At 39.6% G+C, this 22,017-nt stretch overlaps 1 protein-coding gene across 5 annotated transcripts in view; it reads left to right on the top strand.

The window, feature by feature from the left end:
* Positions 1 to 22,017, top strand: part of HIVEP1 (HIVEP zinc finger 1) — a 131,896-nt gene that overhangs the window by 95,496 nt on the left and 14,383 nt on the right. For all 5 annotated transcript variants that reach the window (XM_030943327.1, XM_030943325.1, XM_030943324.1 and 2 more), the window contains exons 4-7: positions 3,240 to 9,187; positions 15,381 to 15,514; positions 16,905 to 17,080; positions 19,067 to 19,171. In XM_030943327.1, coding sequence (XP_030799187.1) covers positions 3,240 to 9,187; positions 15,381 to 15,514; positions 16,905 to 17,080; positions 19,067 to 19,171 — 6,363 coding nt within the window. The remainder of the gene's footprint in view (positions 1 to 3,239; positions 9,188 to 15,380; positions 15,515 to 16,904; positions 17,081 to 19,066; positions 19,172 to 22,017) is intronic.

The raw sequence follows: 22,017 nt of genomic DNA, 5'->3' as shown, positions 1-22,017 counted from the left end.
TTTAAGCCATGTAAAGTCATTGTCAAGTAAGTACATTTTACAAGATTTTATAGACAGGTACACTGAAGCAATTCTGTGACTCCATCTCTGGGATCAGAAAATCTGTAGAGGCAGAAATACGAATAAGAAATTAGTTCTCATGATTTCTGTAGACTGGAATTTTATTGGTATAGAAGCAGTACAATTATAGTGAAGACTGAAAAGAACCCCTATTTTTTTAATATATAATGCAATGCATATTGTTTATTCTTTTTTCTTTTCTTTTCAATTTCCTAAACAATTTTTATACTTTGGCAGGTGTTAAGCAGCATTTTTAAAAACAAAGCAATAAAGATACTATGCAAAATTCTGATCTTGTTATTCGTAGTGAGTGAATCTTTTTAATTGTATGTTGATTAGATTAGAGATACATTTTTACTTCCGTTAAGGCTTTTGTAAGCCACATTATATCTTTCAGCTGTGTTGGTTTCCAGTTCACCCGTACATTGTGCAGGTTTGAGTATCCTTGTTCTTTGGCACTGTGTGGTTGAAACCCAGAAACAGTAGCTTTGAATATTCCGATATATCAGGAAGCACCACATCATTTGATTGTTCAATTGCTGCAGTAGGAAACAACTTAGTCTTTTTTGTGTACATTTGCTTGGATGTTTGCAATTCATGGCACTCTTACTTTCCTAGCTGTGTAATCTGCCCAGCTCTTCCCGTAGTGCTCGGGTACAAACACCGGCAGTATGATGGGTGTGGAGGCGTGATTGTGACAACACAAAAGCTACAGCGTGTGCATAAAAGGAACCAAATCACTTATGTGCAATTAACGTGGCCACGTTTCAGAGAGATCGCCAAACCATGGCTAAAAGCACGCTTTTATGTAATTACCTTGTTATTTTCTCTTTGATTCGTATAAAACTGGTTTTTGTTGTTATTGAAGAAAAAACAGTTGCAGTAGACTGTGAATTGTAAAGAATTCACCCTTAATAATATGAATGATAAATTATTAGTTTAAGTCACTATTAAATTGTGAAGCGATGGAAAGTACAAAACGTTGTGATGGAAGACTGCTTGGCTTTGAATATGTTAAATCCAGCCTAACAGGAATAGGTTTTTATGATACAGCAATAAATCTGAAGTTCATTTAAAGGTTAAGTGAACAATTATCACAGAAATTTCTTTCTGGAAGCCCAAGAGGAGCACAAAGTTACCAGAACCAGGAGCCAGTAGTTCTGGCAAGGGATTCAAGCATCTCTTTCATGGGACTGCTGAATGTGGCAAAACACACTTACTCTTACTCTTCTTGCTCTTCATAGGTAAGCTTTGTCTAGTGGGGCTGGGAGAGGTATGGGTGAGGTTCTGCGGAGATTCCACACCTGCAATGAATTATGTATGCTGTGGTTTCACCCCAGCCAGCAGCCAAGACTCCATAATTCCCATTCTAGCCACTGTACACAAAGTTAACTCTACCCCAGCCAAAACCAGCACATTGTGTGATATGTAGTCTTTAATCTTTCAGTTTGCAGAGTAATCTGAATATCCATTCACCCTAACTGAATATATGTGTATAATTAAGTTGGCATTGAGGCAGATCTTTGGTTTTGAAATTCCAAGTATCTGGCATTACCACACATCCCAGTTGGGTTGTGCTCTGGCATGGAGAAAGCATAACATCTTTGCTTTTTTTCCCTACTGGTCACTTTGCATTCTCTTGTGCTAGGCAAGCTTTAGGCAGGGCCTGGATTTCCTCTAAATGGAACAGGAATTTCACTCTGGATTCATCAGCTGCAGTATCTCTTGTCAGATGCACACAATGCATTGGCTTTCCTCCCACCACAGTATGCAATTCAGCTGGTGTTTCTGCAAGAGGACAGTGTTTGCCAGTCCAAGGGGCTGTAGGGTTGATGAGTACTGGGAAATCTGAGATTCTTCCACATGCCTCCTTGACTGTGAGAATTTCATCCCTTTATGTGTTGGTATAAGGCTGTTCTTCACCTAGAACTGCACATAAACCTCTGTTCCTGAGTTACTCATACAGGAAAAACTGCTTGGGGTTACTCAGTGCTGCTTCCCAAAATGTGTATGTCTGAACCTTCCCAGAGCCATCAGCCCTCCAGTCATACTGGATTCCTCCTTTGCTATTAATATTGGCAGCCAGACAAGTAGGGGGTTTGCTAACAGCATAATGAAGGAGTTGTTAAAGCCTAAAAAAGTGAATTTACATCCATTTAATATTTAGCTTCCTCTGCCCTACCAGTGATGCTAGTGGAGGAAGTGGCTCTGACTATGTTAGGATAGAAGTAAAAAAAAAAAATTAGCTGATATATTATCATACATTTGAAGTAGACAAGGATGTGTAACTTGGGTATCCACTAAAAAAAGGCTTCTGTGTATCAACACTGAAATTCAGTCTATTTGTGGTTTTTGTTACAGAGGGAATTGGACTGTCTACAAATACAAGTGCTTCCTACAAATTTATTCTGCTGAATAATGCTCCAATTCATTTGCTATTCCCAAACCCCCTGAAACTCTGCATGCATATCTGCTTAAAATCAGCAACAAGTGTAGCTAGTAATGAAATAATTCAAATTTAGTTTATTTTGTTTCATGATGCACAAATAGGAAGTCATTTAAGTGTGACTGATTTTATTCATCCACAGTAGTTGCTAATCTGAAATGCTATTGAAATTCAATAATTGGGGCTCTGAAATACAGTATTTGACAGATGGTGTGGGTGGTTGTGCCATTTCCATGATAAATCTACTTACAAATATAACCATGAGGAAGTTGTGTTCATTCCTTGACTATGGGAACATATAGATGGAAAAAGTGACAAATATGACATGTGTCTTGGTTCTTCGTTTTCCTCCTATAATAATTTGAATTCTTAAACTAGTGCAAGAGAGAGGCTTCTTTTACATGTTTGAAAAGGAGTTGCTGAAATATTCCTTCAGTAGCCTTCCCTTTCTTACATTTCCTTTGAAGCTTTTCCTACAGTGAATTACTTTTGTAATGTCTTCAAGCATTAGTTAGAAAGCATTGCTCATTTTAGATGAAAACATGGTAGATCTTCTCTAAGATACATTTACTGTTAGCTGAAAGTATTGGAGGCTGGAGAGACGGACAGTCCTGTTGCCCCAGGGCTTACTGTTGAAACTTAGAGATGGTAAAACGGTATAAATAAAAAATATACTCCATTATCCAATTTGAATTTTTTTAAAATTCTTTTTATGCTTTTTGTATTTTAACAGAAATCACCGATGCTGGTACTAGAGGAACCCAAGATACAATTAAGGGTGTGAAAAGAAAAAAGATTGTTTCTGAAAACCATCTTAAAAAAATACCAAAATCGCCTTTGAGAAGCCCTGCTGAAGCCAAGGTTAAGCAAAATGTAGACCCTTCACCGCTAAAAGCTCTTCCGGATGCCTCCGAACATGCCACGGCACAGGATCACCTGCCCGCGCAAAATGGAAATCAATGTACCAAACAAAATGGGAGAGCACTTAGCAGTGAGATAAGTGTTGAAACAACCAAATCTGAGACATCAATGCAGACAAAGCTTTCACTGACACATCAGTCCTTAGATTTGTGTAAACAGGCAGCGGGGGATACTGATGCAAACCAACTGAACTCAGCAGAGAGGAAGCCTCCCTCAAGCTCCTCATCAAGTAATACAAAGACTGACAGTAATGAATGTATTAACTTTGTTGATTGCAGTACGTCGTCCCCATGTACGCGTACTGCATTCGATGTCTTACTAAAAGCTATGGAGCCTGAACTGAACACCTTAGCACAAGAGTGCCCCCCTTATGGGATGCAGATAGAGAAACTGAGACCAAATAAAACTGTAAGCACCTCTTCTAGTCTCACGTCCAATACAATAAGTGTCCAAAATCAGTCGTCTTTGTCACAACAGGAGTTTGCAGCTGGACCTCCCTATTACCCATGTACGTTGAACAATGTGCATGTAGCGACAACAGCCAAGACTGGACAAGCACAAGGCCAATCAGTTTCTCATTCACAAGACCTTATTACTAAAACCAGTCGGCAAAATCACCAGGTTGTTATGTGTCCAAGTTTATCTAGGTCGCTGGTGCAACAGCAGAGTCAAGAAAACCCCAAGCTCCAGCAGATCTACAGCATAGCAGTAACTTCGTCTGTCGTTCACACCTCATCTTCCACTGTAACTCAGGTTTTTTCTCAAAACCCCTTAGTAGCTAGTTCGTCTTCACCATTGTCGATTAACACATCAAGTTCAACACACGTGTCTATAGGTCCCATGTATAATTCAGCCCAGATAGCATCAGTTGTAAACCATGGTGTAGAGCAAATATGTAACCTCTTGAAAGACCAGAAGCCTAAAAAGCTAGGGAAATACGTCTGTGAGTATTGCAATCGGGCCTGTGCCAAGCCCAGTGTTCTCCAAAAGCACATCCGATCCCATACTGGAGAGCGACCATATCCTTGTGTGACGTGTGGGTTTTCATTTAAAACCAAAAGCAATCTCTACAAGCACAAAAAATCTCATGCACACGCTATCAAACTTGGACTTGTCCTGCAACCAGATTCAGGTGGCCTCTTCTTATCTCATGACTCAGACAAAGCACTTAGCATTCATTCAGATGTGGAAGAAAGCGGTGAAAGTGAAGATGAAGGCACTGCAGATGAAAGACAAGATGATCAAGAACTGGAATCTGCACAATTAGTGAAAGTCATTTCGAGTGCAGAAACACTGCAGAAAGGAAGCCCTATTCCATTAAGCAACCCAGACTGTATATCAGGTGACTCTTCATTACATGATGCAGAACCTCAAGTAAGGGCAGCTTTACCAAAAGTAGTAGTTCATTCTGTAAATGTTTCTCCATTGAGGGCTGATAGCCCAAAAGTCACAGAGCCAGCACCTGAGCTTACTGCAGCACAGAGAAAAGGAGATTCTAAAGTCACAACTCTTCAGTCAAATTTAACGCATACAGCCTCATTCAAGGAGAATGACATAAAGCAGCATCAGAAAGTAGAAGCAGGCCTGTTAGACGAACAGCCAGGATCTACGGGAGGACCTGTGCATGCTCAACTACAGAGACAACAGGCTACTGATGGTTCTCAAGATCAGCAAGGAAAATGTCTTTTGAGCCCTAGAAGTTTAGGTAGTACTGATTCCGGTTATTTCTCTCGTTCTGAAAGTGCCGATCAAACAATGAGCCCTCCGGCTCCTTTTGTAAGGGGATTGTTGACCTCTGAGAAAGACCCAAATAAAACTCTGCCCTGTGTGCCACGAGCAAGTGGCATGGTAGCATCAGTGGTACAAACTGTTTGTGCTGACAAAAATCTGATTCTCTCTGGCCAAATGCGACCTCCCTTGGCAACAAAAACTCTTGAGGAGCGTATCTCAAAGTTAATTTCTGATAATGAAGCTGTTGTGGATGATAAACAATTAGATAGTGTGAAACCAAGAAGAACATCTCTTTCAAGAAGAGGAAGCATAGATTCACCAAAATCTTATATATTTAAGGATTCTTTCCAGTTTGATTTAAAGCCCATGGGAAGAAGAACTAGCTCAAGCTCTGATATACCAAAGTCTCCTTTCACACCCACTGAGAAATCCAAGCAAGTTTTTCTTCTTTCTGTACCATCCCTTGACTGTTTACCTATAACACGAAGTAATTCCATGCCTACCACCAGTTACTCAGCAGTACCTCCTAATGTCATACCTCCCTCTCATCCTCTTCGAGGAAGCCAGTCATTTGATGATAAAATTGGCTCTTTATCCGATGACGTTTTTGTGTCGGGACCTGCTACTCCACTGAACCAAGGTGGACATCCTCGGACCCTGGTCAGACAGGCAGCAATAGAAGATTCTTCTGCTGGTGAAAGCCAAGGTCTTGGACCTGTGCGATCTGTAGAAGAAAATTATCTGGGGTGTAACTTATCAAATGAATCCTTATTGCAAAGGAGCAAATCCCTGGCACAGGGATCAAATTCAGAAAAAACAAAGAAGTCCCCTCAGGTGCGAGGAACAATGTTTGAATGTGAAACCTGCAGGAACAGATATAGAAAACTGGAAAATTTTGAAAACCACAAGAAATTTTATTGTTCAGAGTTGCATGGACCTAAAACTAAAGCAGCAATCCGAGAGCCTGAGCACAAAACTGCTCCAAACAGTACACAGCCTCAAATTCTACACTACAGAGTCACAACTTCAACTGGTGTCTGGGAGCAGACACCCCAGATAAGGAAAAGAAGGAAAATGAAAAGTGTTGGTGATGATGACGACCCACAGCAAAATGATACGAGTGTACCATCGAAGAACACAGAAGGCCAGAGCAAGCCAGCAAATTCTTCCAGTCTGTCAAAACACAGCACCACAACTGTGGTAGGATCACAACAACCAAGTAAACTTCTACTTCAGAATTCCCAAATTCAGCTTGTGGCTCGTGGCACAGATCAGACTACTGAGCCAAAGGTGGCTTCCCTCATTGAAAAGCAGGCAAGTTCAGCTGTGCAAGAAAAGGTGGAGTTGAAAAGACAAGGGACTGGCATTTCAGTAATACAGCACACAAATTCACTGAGCAGAAATAGCTCATTTGAGAAATCAGAGTCATTTGAAAGAGTATCACCAGTTTCTTCTCAAGAGCCCAACAAGGGTGCAAAGCACCGCTCTTTGAATACAGTTGTAATCCAAGAAGACAGACACTGTCATCTGAGCACTCCCCAGCGTCACCAACCCTTGTCATCAGAACCACCTAGAGGGGAAGTTCAGGGAAGCCAATTAGTTTCTAATGAGAGAAGTGCGCCACTTCAGCCATCAAGACTCATTCGCCAGCATAACATCCAGGTTCCTGAAATACTGGTCACAGAAGAACCAGACAGAGAGCAAGAAAACCAATGCAGTGACCCAGAAAAGACAGAAAGATTTAACTGGCCACAACGCAGTGAAACACTGTCAAAATTGCCGACAGAAAAGCTTCCACCGAAGAAGAAGAGAATTCGGTTGGCTGAAATGGAACATTCATCTGCTGAATCCAGCATTGACTCCACACTTTCCAGAAGCCTAAGTCGGGAGAGTAGCTTGTCTCATGCCTCCAGTTTCTCAACGTCACTTGATAAAGATGAAACTGTAAAGGCTGAGAACCCTTCCAAAGCAGAGCCTGTTAGTAAGTCATCAGAATTCCTCATGATTCCTGCTGGCTCACACGCACTGGCAGTGCCTGGACCTCATTACCGGGAAATGAGACGTGCTGCCTCAGAGCAGATCAGCTGCACACAGCCCTCAATGGATGTTGTGGACTACAGGAGTAAGTCTTTCGACTATGGAAGCATGTCTCCATCAAAACCTGTCCCTCTTGTAGAGGTAGCCACTCCGAAAGTGTCGTCTGCAAACGGAGCTGCTGGACATGTGCCTCTGCTAGAAAGGAGGAGGGGGCCATTTGTAAGACAAATATCTTTAAATATTGCTCCTGAAAATCAACAGCCTCAAGTGAAATCGACTTCTTCATTGCAGGCAGCTCATGCCACAGATGTGCCCACAGTGCCATTGCACAGGCTGCAGACCTCTGGCAAACCCCTGGTGGAGTTTCCTTCAAGTACTCAGCATTCACAGACTAACTCCAGACCTCATTCAACGATTCAAAATTGTAATCCTGTTAGCCTGTCTTCGCCTCAGCAGCCTCTAGATCACATGTTGAATAATCAAGGCCAGCCATCCTTGACTCATCAGCCTTCTCAGACGTCTACTAAAGCATCAGCCCAAGGGGAGCAAGCAAGCACGAACTCACTTTCTTGTCATCCTGATGAAAAAAAGGACTGTTTTGCTCCAAAGTATCAACTTCAAGTTAAAACTTTACATATAGGTCAGACATACTCTTCTGAATTACTAAAAAATACTTTATCAATTCAGACTGGTCCGAGTCAAGTTGGGGTGGACCAGAATGCTTCTTCCTTTGAAGTGCAGACAAAACTCTCTGACATGTCTAGTCCATACTCTGTGCCTCCTCTAAAGCAAATTGTTCCTAATAACTGCAGCAGTCAGATTCATCAGATTCCTCCTTTTGTGGTTCCCGTCCGTATTCAGAGCAGCATGCCATCCTATGGCTTCGCAACTGTTACACCCCTGCCTCACATTTTAGTGACCCAGGATCAGGGAAATCAGTCCCTCTGCAAAACAAATGTTGTGATGGTGCCAACACTTGAAGGCAAAACTCAGCTGCCAAAATCTCACAAAGATCATGAGAGGACTTTGCCAAATTCATTTGAATTTGAAAATTCACCACTGGAAAGTGGAACCAGAAATTCACCTTTGTCAAGCTCTTCAAATATCATTCAGAAAGTGCCAGTTAGCGGACTCTTCCCTCAACCAGAAGTTACAGCTTCAAGTAAACGAATGCTTTCCCCAGCAAACAGTTTAGATATTGCCATGGAAAAACAGCAAAAACGTGTTAAAGATGAGAGTGGAGCTGCTTGTATGACAGATGCTAGACCATTGCATTCGCTGAATGTTAGATCTAATGACTCTACTAATAAGCAAAAGAAACCAGTATTGGTAAGACAGGTTTGCACCACAGAGCCTCTTGAAAATCACCTCTTGGATCCTGATATTGTTACACAGCATGAAAAAAGCAGCAAGGCCAGTACTTCAGACCTGCCTGACCATCAGTCATCTGACACTGGGATTTCAGAAACCCTAAAGAAATCACCAGAATCTGAAGACCTTAAGTCTTCCACATCACCAGTGTTTGTAGTTAGGAAACCTTCTGAATTGTCTCCAGTGAATAGCCAGAGTTCTTTTCTCAAGGCTGTGAGTAGCAGCCAAGAAAGAAGGTCCCCAAGTAACAGTGATGAGAGCACCCACATCAGCAGCCCGGGCCAAGCAAAGCCTGTAGCAACACTGACTGTGATGAATGTGGGAGAATTGCAGAGGTTGTCATTTCCAAGCCTCAAGACCACAACGAATTTTACCTGGTGTTACCTCATGAAGAGAAAGCCATTGCACCTGCTGCAAAATGATCAAAAAATCTCTGCCTATTCTACATGGACCATTAGTCCCAACAACCCCAATCCACTTGGTTTGTCGACAAAGGTAGCTCTCTCCCTCCTAAATTCCAAACAGAAAGTTGAAAAGCCACTGTACACTCTAGCAAGAACTACACACCCCAGATCTGATGTATTGGTCTATTCAAGCAAGTGGAAGAACAGCTTGACCAAGGTACTTAATCTATGTTTGCTGTATACTGATCATTTACAGAGGATTTGCTTTGGAAATCATGCTTCTTCTTATTTTAGAGAATGTAATATGCCTGACACATACCATATATGTGCTTATTTATTCTAATTATGCTGGATCAAACTGCTAAATAGATCTTAAGTAATTCATTTAGGAAACCTGTTCATAAGGATTTATAATTTTTTAATGGGAATTAGTCCCTGGGCTTAAATCTGTGTATTGAGTGTTGTAGCAGAAATGTGTCTGGCTATTTTTTTTGTCATGCAAAGGGTAGAACAAAGTAAGTCTGATATAAATATTTTTTAAACACTTCTAACTTAATTTAAGATCATAATTACATATTTTGCCTTAAAATTCAGCTAAGGAAAGAGCAATGAGGGATTTTCTGCTTCAAAAGAGTACTCAGCTTGAGCAGGTGTCCATGGATACACCATGAAAACAGTTTTCACATCACTGATCACCTAATTGTGAGAGGAACATTTCCCTTTCTTCCACCTTGGTTAATCAGCGGTGTGAAATAATGACAAAAATAGCAAGGTTTAAACAAAATTGCCACTGCCATAAAACCACTGACAACTTCTTGGATTGATATGGCTCCAAAGATAACATTAAATCTTGTGCCGAGGAGTGTAATCCAGGCAAAGGTTGTGACCCACATAAAAAACCCACATCATTCCACAGTCCAAAGTGGCAGAGCAAAATAGTCTCTTGTTATTTCCTTAGCTGTTTTGGGGCTGCACAGATGTGATCAAGAAACTTGCTGGACAGTTTTGTTACGGACAGGACCAAAGCTCTTTGGTTTAGACTGGGTTTGGTGTTCTTAGTGATTGAACCACCGCTCTGTATGGGTGAAGGTGGCTCTTAGCCCTGCATTATGACAGCAGGTGTCTGTGTCTCTGTAATGGACCCAGTAGTGGATTTTATTGTCCCATCTACTGAAGCTGTAAAGGTCTCTGAAGCATGCAGCATGGTTTCGTGCTTTTCCTTCCTCTGCACTGCATAGGCTGTGTCTTTGGTGCCAAACACATTGGAGCTGGCAAAAACAGGGCATCCACAAAGCCATAGACCTTCCTTTCTCCATGATCCTTCAGGGCATGGAGTTTGTTTGGCAAGGGGGTAGAAGTAACTGAAATTTGTCCTACTGCCATCAGCAAAAGGTCCCAGACATTGGAATTCAGGGTCCATAGACCAGCAGTCACTCTAGAGGAGACATTCCACAGCCTCGGGAAAAGACCCCTGTTTGTGTGGGTGTTGAGGGACAGAAACTGCTGCTGTCAGAGGTCACCCTGGAATGTTTCTGTGCTAAATGTTTAGCTAAAATACAACATTGTCAGTGGGGAGAAAAGCAATAGCAAGAGAAACTGTGTGATAAGTGAAGTAGTTTCAGAATTACAGGAAGATATGCTGAAACCTTTAAGGCCAAAAGGACAGTAAAGTTAAATGTGGTCCTCCTGAAATCAGTGGGAGACTTGCTAACATTTATATTGGAGTTCAAAACTTTATCCATAGTGTTCCCTGTAGAAAATGCATGCAGGCTGCTGGTTTTGTTTTAGTGCTGCAGTTGAATCAAATTGTTGGTTCCATGTTAGTGTGCTGCCTTGGTTTAAACTCTTACTGCCTTTTTTTTTCAGTCTGCTTCCTCATACATTTCATGAGATGTTGCACTTAAATAGTGCTAAATTAAAAAAAAAACACAAAAGGAAACAAATGTTTTGCTTTTTTCATTGTATGTAGTTGAGCAAGTCTTTCTAAGGCAAGTCTCACATCCTTGGGTCATCGAGTCATGTTTGTTTTATTTTTGAAGAACAGTCTTTCAGAAGAAATAGTGTGATAGCAAAGCAATTGTATGCCTCTTGAAAAACAGATTTTCTGTAGAAACAAATTCTGTTTAGAATACAAATAATGGATAATAATATTTTTAAAAAATATTTTGACAGCACCATTTTAAAACACTCCAGGAGTGCTTAAATGCTGTAATAGGCAGCTGTCAGGTACACTTACAATGCTTCTGCCACAAAAGAAACACATTTACTAATCTTTCTTCAGTCTTTCTTGCTGACATATTGAATGAAGCACATGAGCATGATGGAAATGAAGAGTTTTAAAGCTCTGCTTGGGCTGATTTACAGGCTTTGCTTGGAGCCATTACTAAGGAAAGAAGTGCAGCAAATGGCACCAATTAAAGTTTAATTGGCACCTCAGATTGTATGAGCAAGGTGTACCATGGCAGAAGTTAAAAATTTCAAAGACCTGATAGGTTTTCCTATCTAATACATCCAGAGATTGTCTGCTTTCCCTTCTAATGATTACAGTAGCAGGATTTCAGCTGTTTTCCAGAATGATGTTGTTGCTGCTGTTACAGTGTATCTCTGTGTTACCAGTCTCCAGTTAGACCTGGTAATGGAATAGCTGATGCCGGCTTGGAATCTTCCTCCCAGAAGCTATGTTTAAAAAAAGCAAAAACTGAAATTCCTCAGCTCAGGCCCAGCGATTCCACTGGTTTTTTGTTGTTGTTATTGTTGTTGTTGGAGTCTGAGGATGGAAAACATTGGAGATCATTTTGGAAATTAATATTCCATTAAAAAAAAACAAACAACAAACACAAAACCAAAAAACTCAGCACAAACAAATAAAATAGCAAATAATTCTAAAAAAAATGTAGTTGATTTCCTGCTTAGAAGCTTGGCAGGGTCCTGAGTTCCTTAGGGAACCATGGTTTGGATTGCAGGTGTTGGGGGTTGTGTTTGCTCAAGTGGTTTGCAGATTCTAACCCTGATCTGACAGAGAGCTTTAAGTGTTACCACAATCCAATTTATTAATAATAATAAAAATGCAGTACTGTTATATCTCACCTTCTCTCTCACAGCTGTAGCCCTTTCCAGACTCATTTGGTGTATTCTGCTCATGGGGCTCTAACTGCTGATCTTGTCACAGAGATAAACCAACTTTCTGAACTGTTCTGGGTTTGCCCCCAAAACTAAACCATGTTTACAGACACCTCGTGCTGCTGCATAACTGCTACTAATCACTGTCATAAAAAAAGGCAGCTCTTTCAACAACAGGTACCATGGGAAAGGAAGATGCACGTGAACAAAATGCAAACAAAAAGGAACCCAGGGACTTTGTTTGCTCTTCACAATTCATTGCTCAGCGGCAATAGGTGAAGTTGCCACGTTCCAGTGATTCAGAAAACAAACCACAAAATGTTATTGTGAAAGAAGCTCCTGGAATGAGTGCAGCATGTTAAAATGTACCAGGAGGAGGTTTCACCTGCATGGAAAAGGCTTTTTTTTTATCTCCATCCTCTTTTTATTTTATTGTTCAATTTATTACTACTTTTCACCAATTTTTCTCACTTGAATTCACTGGTGTTATATCTTTCTCAAGCCTCCACATTGATCTTGGCTCTTCTCACTAAAGTGAATCAGTAGTGTGTGCAATATTCCAGGGTGATGATTTTTGAGCAAGGGTAGGCTGAAGAATGGAAAGTTTCTCCTAACTGTGGAAAGCTTTCCTTTCTTGGATGATATGCCACAACAGTCCAGCTCACCACTGGAAAGTAGTTAAATGCAGAAGATTTTTATGTGTAAATTAGTAAAAGGTTAAAGATATTAAAAACATTTTCCCCAAGTGACTGCATGCCAGTGGGAAAAATGTTTAATGAATATTCTAATCTGAAATTTATAACTTTGATGATTCAGGCTGCGAGCACGTTTTTTTTCCAAAGGATGTTGTAAAATACCAGAAGTATCTGTTGAACTCAGGTCTCTGGACAGCCCTAAGAACAATGGGGTTTTTTCAGTTTTATACTAGTAATTGAGGACAGTGGAGTTAAATTGGAGCAAAATGAGTAAAGTAGAAATGAATCATGGCCCTTTTCTCTATGGCAGTAGAGAGACAAGTGTCTCTTAAAAACAGAAGGCAGAAGTAATCATAGAGAGGAGCATTTTACAGCACTGCTGTTTTTCTGCCCTTTCCACCAGTTCATGTAGGGTTTGGGGGGATTTCAGGTGAGGTGCATTAAAGGATTTCCACACAAGAAACCTGTGCTGGTTAGAGACTGGTTGCTCTTTAAAATGTACAGAGGGACCGAGTCATTTTCATCATCAGTTTGAAATTTTGTAGAAAAACCTAAACAGACTTTTTTCATTGTCAGTGAGCATTTCTGTAGATCTCTGTGATGGAAACTCAATGCTTTTTTTACATCAGCATTTTACATGTCCAAGACACTGAAACAATTTCCTAAAGCAGCAAATAACCATTAAACTTAAGTACAGCAAAGGAGGTAAATAATTTTAACACATAAGTTGGGCTGTCTTATATCTGTACATAGATATGTATTTAAAATAAAAGATTGGGTAGTGGGAGCATCAGAGGTACTTGGTTTCATGATAGTTTTTTCATTCTAAATACTTTTGTAAATATACAACTTACTTAACAGTTTCATCATAGTTTGAGTAATAACGTGGGTCTAGGACTTCTGTAATCTTTCTTTTTCCTTTGTCTTTTCACTACTAAAAAATCAATCTGGGAAAAAATAATTAGTATACAGTATTGAAGGATCAGGCACTAAAAGATTGCATTATTTCAGCTGCTGGAAATATTTATGTGTTTAGTTTTTGTGTGTATTCTGTATTTTCCACAGCTCTTTTCCAGTTAAGCTACAAATCTCACCTTGTTACTCTTTGTTTGCAGTGGAAACAAAAGCAGTTCATGTGCCAGGTTGCGTATAGGAGCTGCAGAATGGCTGAGTTGTGATTATTGGAGCAGGCTTCACTTCTGATATTTCTCATCCAAAGCATCATCTCCTTTCACCTTGTATGAGTGCTGTTAAAACATGCAGGGTGAAATTTCTTTCTTCCTACACACAGGCAGAGTTGTCATGTGTGCTTTGGTAGAAGTGCTCAAACATTTGAAAATGCAGTATGGATTGGGGTAGTGCTTGTGCATGTGCAGCTTCCTGGGGCTTTCAATTGAATAGGAAGATGCTTTTCCTCTGATCTGTGTTAATTCCTTATCCTGTGGGAATTAGAAGTGAAGGCAGTGTCTGAGGCTGCGTGAAGGACAATGGGCAAGAACCAGGTGCCAGAATGATGTCACCCTTCAATGTATGTAACAACCAGCATAACTGATCAGTCATTTTAAGCCAGCCAGTGAAGTCATTGCTCTTGCCAAGAATTCACAAGCTTACAGCATTAAATTTTATAATGAGTGAAAAACATAAGGCCAGACTTTTTTTTTTCTCTCATCATTTTATTCACTTATCAATATGAGCAAATGAGGTAAATGTGCCAGCTACGTGGGTAGAACAGTTTATAAATATAGCAGTAATAATTGCTGGCTAATTGGATCATTCCTTCATTGTTGCCCATTTTATAAATATCCTAGAGTTGGAAGGAGTAGATTTTAATTGGCAAATGTTGGAGGAACTCATCCTCCTTAAAACAAACAAAAAAAAGTTCCTTGACTAACAATCAGGCAAAGTGAAGAAATAAAATCTTGTTCTGCTAGACAACTGTATGCTTTTTGTTGTAATTTGGTCTGGCAGTAGGAAATTAAGTGTGGAGTCTTGCTTTGGGAGGGTTCTGGAACCACTGTTAATAACCGCACCAAATGGGGAGCAGTCAGTCTCCAGAGCAAAAGAGCTGTAGTTCTTGGAAAGCATTAGCACTCAGAAATGTTACCTGTTAATAACCTCCCTAGCTACACCCCTTCTTCCCACCCTTCTCCTCTCTGCTATGCCATGGGAAGGCAGCTTCTGCAGGCCATGGGGTGCTGCTGTATCCTGGGTCAGCAGACAGGTTGGTCCAGGTACTGCTGTTCAGGAAGCACTTCAGTTTGATTGTACACATCTTTCTCTGAAGGCTATTTGTGAGCTAAAAAGCATCACCTTTATCTTCCCAGGACAAGGAAAAGGAATGTCCTGCTTCAGACTCAAAACATTCCTCGTTTCCTACAGGGTCATAATCTCTGGATAGATTTAGCAGCCCACAAACAGACAATGCATAATAGAGAAGAAGTTTAGCAAAAGATATTTTTTGCTTCATATATCTTAACAGTTTTAAAAACCAATTATTAGAATTGTGGCTTTTATGATGCTTTTATTCACCATAACTTGAATGTTTCAATAGCATATGAAAGACACTAATGATAAGCATATCTCATTTTCTTTCAGAGAGGATTTAACAGGAAAAAATTGACTCCAACTGAATTCAGCAATAAGGAAAGCTCTGAATCGAGCACTGAACATGATAAAGAAAACTCATTTATCAAAACTGTACCAAGAAGAGTTAAAATATTTGATGGAGGGCAAGTATTGTACTTTGTATACTAGATATCATTGGGAAGATATTTTTTCCTAGATTCTAGACTTTGCAGAGATGTTGCTTCCTGATTGATTTATTTTAAACAATGGTTGCCATATTGTGGTCTGTGGATGTTGGTTTATGTTTCCAAGAAAAATGGAAAGTCATCAGTAGCATGGAGCCATGAGAGTTATGAGAAGGGGTAATAAAATAAAGAACAGTAGGCTGTTCAATTCATTTTTTTTTCCAGGGAATGAGCATTAATGAGTGCTAAGAGCAGCTAGATACAGCCAGAGATGTAAATTCTGTTCCTATGTTTCTCTTACATGATAAATAATACCTATTCTGCAGCAAGGTTGTATAACTGTAGTTGGAGAGGAAATAGTCCAGGGACTAAGCAGCAGCCTGCAGTGTCATGTCTGTCTGGCAGCTTGCTGTGGCATACACAGGCTGGAGAGCTCTGATTTGAAAAGTGCCATGGAAATATTTACTGAGAGCCCTCCTCCCTGCACCATAATACTTCAAATCTGCGGCCTGATGTAAATATCTGTTGCTTTAGCTACAGTGTTGCACTATGTGCAACATCTTATAAAATTTTTAAATAGAAAAATGGATTTTTAAATAGAAAAGCAGATTTTTAAATAGAAAAGTGCCAGTGACACCTGTAAAATTTTGTAACACAAATAGTTCACATTTGATTAGTCTCAATGGTCAGCTGTAGGGCTTTAGTTACTGGTTCCCAATTTGAATCTAGTCTAGGCCAGCAGTTAAATCATTACCAGCTGCCCAGGTAAAATATTGTTGTGTCTCTGATCAGATGCAGACATTTCAAGGACCAGGTCACAAAAGCTTAACACAACATTCGGCATCCTTGAGTGGAAATATGAAGGGCATAATTGAATCCGAATGACTTTTTCTATCTAGAGACAGTCCCTATAGGCTGAGTCCAGAGGACATTGAAAGGGAATTTTAAAGACTTTCTCATCATTGAAACTAATGTTACTCCTTTTCTGCACAAGGCAGAGCCTCCAAGATGCTCTTTTAAAGCTCCCTCATGGTGCTCAAACTTGCTTCCAAGAACTGATACCTTTAAAAGATATGTTCCTGTGTTGCTAAGAAGAAATTTGAAATCTTTAAATACTTATTATCAACAGTACCTTTATTTAAAAAGATTAGCTTCTATTCCTAAACATGTCTATGATTAGCTAGTGATAAATATAGATATGAATTTAACAAATACATGCAGGAGTGAGCAGACAAAGACCATGATTGGTTTTGTCAGTCATGGATTTTCATCTAATGTGTTATTTTAAAAACTCTGGTAGATGAGGGTTTCTAGCTGGACTTATTTTTCCATTACAACTCTTTGCCTACTCTCATGGTACTGTTACTAGGTACAAGTCAAATGAAGACTATGTATATGTGAGAGGGAGAGGGAGAGGGAAGTATATCTGTGAGGAGTGTGGAATACGTTGCAAGAAGCCCAGCATGCTGAAGAAGCACATTCGCACACACACCGATGTCCGTCCTTACCACTGTAATTACTGCAACTTTTCCTTCAAAACTAAAGGTAAGGCTACATTACCTTTAGTGGGTATGTTTTTCCCTTTTTTTCTTTCTACTTTAAAGTACAATTCTTTCCTTCTCTCAGTTGACTGTTCATGCACTAAAGAGGTTCCCTCTCTGTGGCATTTTATTATCTAATGCTTCAAATATTTGTAACTTATTTCCTGCTTTTCCTTTGTATTCTGTATATTTATTCATATGATCACATCTTCATATGGATGAACTGTCTGGTGTGCCACAGTGGGTGAGAAATTGGAGTGGAAGAGGGAAATCATAGGAGTATGATGAAGGTTAGGTGAAGACAAGTGAGATGGTTAGCTGCTCATCCTGGATAGAGATGGGACACAGAAGTTTAAATACCTTACAGTGTCTTTTGGAGGTAGGAGATGGGCATATATTGTACTCATATTGGCATTCAACCAATTGCTCTAGGAAAGAATTTGGCCTCTAATAAATTACTATATTGAAATGATTTTTTTTTTACTCTTGAAGGACAAAGATTTGCTTTTCACTTGACCTTCTAAGACCCAGAGTTGGATGTCTACTTTTTAAAGCCTGTTTAGAACTTTAGATACTTAAGTGTATCCCACTTTATGCAGGCAATATATTAAACAGTAGAACATCCAAGACTCAAGTGAAACAGACAGGAGAAGTCCACAGCCAAAATAATTTCAGGGAAAAAAAAGCAGTAACATTTTTCTTGGCTTTGAACATGATTTAGCAACAATTCCCCCAAGCTGTAACCTCAGGAACATTTGTGTTTTTAGTGGGTTTGAGACTACACAGTGGTTGGGTGGAAAACTTCCAAGAAATAACGCAGTGCTGCACAAAGTGGGATGAATAGGCTTCAGATGTGTCAAAACTCATCACTGCATCCTGACAGGCTGGGTCATCCAGATGAAATGCTGGAGTGCAAACCCAGTAAATTCTCATTATGGTTTTTGCAGAGGAGGGGTGCTGGCCAAGTTCAAGTAATTAAGTACTGCCCATGTAAATATCTCCCTGGTTTCAGTCATAGCAGATATTTGTATTCACATCCTCTTCTGCATTTGCTGTGCCTGGCTTGTGCCATTGCTGCTGGCAGTCAGGTCACACAGTTGGGTGTTAGATGTTTGGTAAGCCACTCTTCATGACAGGACAGTGTAGCTAGCAGCTTCATGAAGTGTGCAAAGACTGGAAAATTTGCTATTTGTGAGTCAATATATTCACAACAATTATTTCAACATTTGGGATGAGTTACCACCTTCATTTCAAAGCAGAAGTAAAGTACTCCATAACCATAGAAGAGTCAGCATTACACTTTAATTTTTCCTATTTAAATATCTCCAAGAAAAATTTTTTGTGAAGTTTAAGGTGGGCAGTTACTTCTAGTGACATGCATTTTATCATTTAGATAAAATCTTAGCCATTTCTTGATATTTACCGTATTTTCTTTTTAAAGGAGAAGGGGAGAGCAGCCTGTGGGCCTCTCAGCTGCACATTCACTTCTGAGATTCAGATCAATTATGTTCATGCTCTGATTTTGAATAAAATTAACATGTTTGCTTAAGTTGGCATTGAAAGTGTTTACACTAAAAATAGAATTCATCAAATACTAGAAGAGCCGCAAGATACGAGCTTCAGTTTCACATGATAGGTTTCTGTCAACATGACTTTGAAGACTGAATCACCCCTTTTTGTACTTTGCCATAAACAAAGGAGGGATCTCTTACACCAGTACAAAATACATAATAATTTAGAATTTCCATCCTCTTCTATTTTACTCAATAAAAAACTTCCTAAATGTAGACAGCCAGTTGGTGGCATTCAGGATAGTGAATCTGCTGCAGCCCTTGACAGCTTGCATTGAAGGACAAGGTTCTAGCAAGTGTGAAATCAAATTGTAAGGTTGTTATAAATGTACCTGAAGAAGATGGACACGTTGAGCATATATTTGTAGACATTTGTATACTCACAGAGCAGATAATGTTTTTGGGTTTTTTTTCTTAAGGAAACTTAACAAAGCATATGAAGTCAAAGGCACATAGCAAGAAATGCATGGATTTGGGAGTCTCAGTAGGCTTAATAGATGACCAGGATGGAGAAGAAGAATTTGGTAAGAAATTAAAGTCTTCTTTATTGTGTCTATTTTGTAATCTCAGCTTCTTACCCTTTATTTTCCAAAGCTTTTTAATTATTGCACAGGGAAAAGATTCAGAGATAAAAATCTTAAGAGCTCGTCCAAGGGAGCCAGAAACACTGGAAAAACTTTCACTGAAAGAAATGACAAGCATATGCTAAGGATAAATTGCTGCTGAATTTTTCACAAAGTGTTATGCAGTTTAACTTTATCACTTTCACAGATAAATATGACAAGATTGAAAATACCAGAAAAACATCTGTTTGCCTAGAAAAAATGCAGTCAAGTGTAGTGCTTCTTTGAAAATAGTTGTGCATGAAATGGTCCAAGTTTTGGGATGCATATTTCATGGAAATTAAATCATTAACATGCCACACAAATCACAAGTATGTTGCTGAGTGCCTTGCAAGGAGGTTAATCATCTTCCAGCATAGAATTCTGTCCTCCTTCACAAATAATTGGGATAAATCTGCAGATAGAGAACATATAGAAATTAAAAACATTATTCATCTTTACTTGTTCTACTTCTTCATTAGTGATGAGAATGTTTTCAGAATGAATGTACTTGCTAAAAAACTTGAATTCTGCACTTCTCATATCCCAAGAAGATTCTACTGAAGAGGACATGAGATCAAGGACAGTCAGAGAGGAACCAAACCAGGTTCACGAGTGACTTGCTTGTCATGATAAGAAAGGTGTGCCTGCAGCAGAGCCAGTGAGATGGAGAGCAGGATTGTGCATTAGGACGTTTGGAATCTCAGCATGTCTCAGTGCAGTGATGGCATTTTTCCCTCCCTCGCATTCCTCTGTGGGGAGATGAATCGTGTTGCCTTGCCTTGGTGTATTTTTCTCCCTCCAGTGGAATAGTTTATTAGATTGTGGATGAGGCTTGGAGAAAAGATAGCAGTGGGGGGTCTTTATTTAAGCTATAAGGGAAAAGAAAAATGAATGCACTTGCTTCCATATGACAACCACTGGCAGAATAAGCGAATCATCTTGAATCTAATTCTAAATAATGCTGGGAATATGACTCAGCTGCTGTGATTCAGTAGTGCACTAGGTAGAAATTTTTGGCCTTCTTCAATGTACTCTTTTTTGTAAGCAAAAATATGTCTCCCTTCACAATTTGAGGTACCAGATAAATAAGACAGAAGATAAGCAGCAGGGCAAATTACTGTATTTTTCTTACAGAGGAACAATTTTTATTAATATTTTCAGTCTTCATATGACAGAAAAATTGTCACTTTTTTAAGCAGTGTTCTCTAGCATTTGACATTTTTGTGAGTTCTGCTAAACGACAGGTGAACAGATATTTCCACTTACTAGAAACTGAAAACATTTTATTGATTGATAAATTGATATTCCCAATTGCATGCATTAAAAGTTGCATTTGTGATTATAATGCAATGGGAAATGTTTCAAATTTAACTGAATTTTCAGTAACATGGGGTCAAATAAAGCCACTTCAAACATTTGTTGAAAGAATGCTTTCCTCTGACTTCAAGACTATTTGATTGAGAAAGAGAGAGGCTTTCCCTTTTTACATATCATGTACAGGCATGTTTGACCATAGCATAAGTATATTATATATGCCCTGAAATATGTTCTTTGCTCAGCACAGTAATTACCTAATAAATGAAATACTCTATTTTGGAAAAAAAAAAAAAAAGCACAGACACATACAGGATTTGTTACATAATCCTTGAAATTCTTAATGGAATTTAATTTTATGGCTGCAATGCCTATTTTTTTTTCCACGAAACAGAGGATGTAGGACTTCTTTCTTTAACTGGAGCCCCAAACCAAAAAAAAACTTGGTGATAAAACCCTGCCTTTTCCAAAGGATCTGGCTCAGGTACCCATAGCAAAACCAGCAGTGCAGCACAAAGTTCAGCACTAGAAACCTATCCAAGAATCAGGATAATTAAACCCCTGATAAAGGTGCATTTGCTGCAGCCAAACCAGTCCAGCCTCTCCAGTTGCTGCCGAGCACAGGGCATTTACAATTATCCATGGAAATTCAGCGAGCAACCCTGCACTTCAAAAATGTGATTTCATCAGTTTGCTCACTGGGCCAACCATGAAGGTTTTTCTCATGATAATTCAGAATCTTTTTTGTCAGCCTATTTTTAAGGCAGAATCAGGAGGGGGAAAAAAGTGTGATGTATTTGCATGTGTGTTTTTTGTTGTGTGGGTCAGTTGCCCTCTCTGAAATCCTGAACGTGCTAATTTTAGGCAGTGTTTGAATCAGCTTCAACCACCTCTTTGGCTGCCCTTTCCCCAGGGCAGAGCAGCAGAGCTCACACTGGGGCCAGCACCCCTCATGCCAGGTCTGGGCTCCAGGGACAGCCCTGGCAGCAGTGTGTCACCCACAAAGGGCTGTGGGTACTGAGCTGCACTTGTGGCGTTACATCTTTGATGCTTCCACCCCTTCTCCCTCTGGCATGCATTACTGGCACAGCTGTGACACATATCCTTCAGATGTTTTAAAAACCAACGGCTTCAAATGCTTAAATGTTTGGGGTTTGGTTGTTTAAAATGTTCTGTCTCTTAGAGAGTGATCTGTCTATTCCCATCGCTTTCCTCAGCTGGAAAGCAACGTGAGAAGCAGTAGAGGAAGGTGCAGAAAATCTGATAAGAAATAATTATGACCTCAGAAAAAAAAAACCTTCTTCCTGAAGACTGTGTGAAATTGGCCTGTTTCCTGACCTGTAGGATGTCTGTCTGTCTATCTGTCAGTCTCCACCTAATTCATTATCTGAACATTTGGAATACTGATTATTCTTATGGTAATAGAAATGTCTGCACCTTTGCTTAAAATA

The sequence above is a fragment of the Camarhynchus parvulus genome, chromosome 2, assembly GCF_901933205.1.
Source record: "Camarhynchus parvulus chromosome 2, STF_HiC, whole genome shotgun sequence".
NCBI classification, from domain to species: domain Eukaryota; kingdom Metazoa; phylum Chordata; class Aves; order Passeriformes; family Thraupidae; genus Camarhynchus; species Camarhynchus parvulus.
The sequence above is the reverse complement of the archived record's forward strand: the minus strand, read 5'-3'. Positions and strand labels throughout refer to the sequence as shown.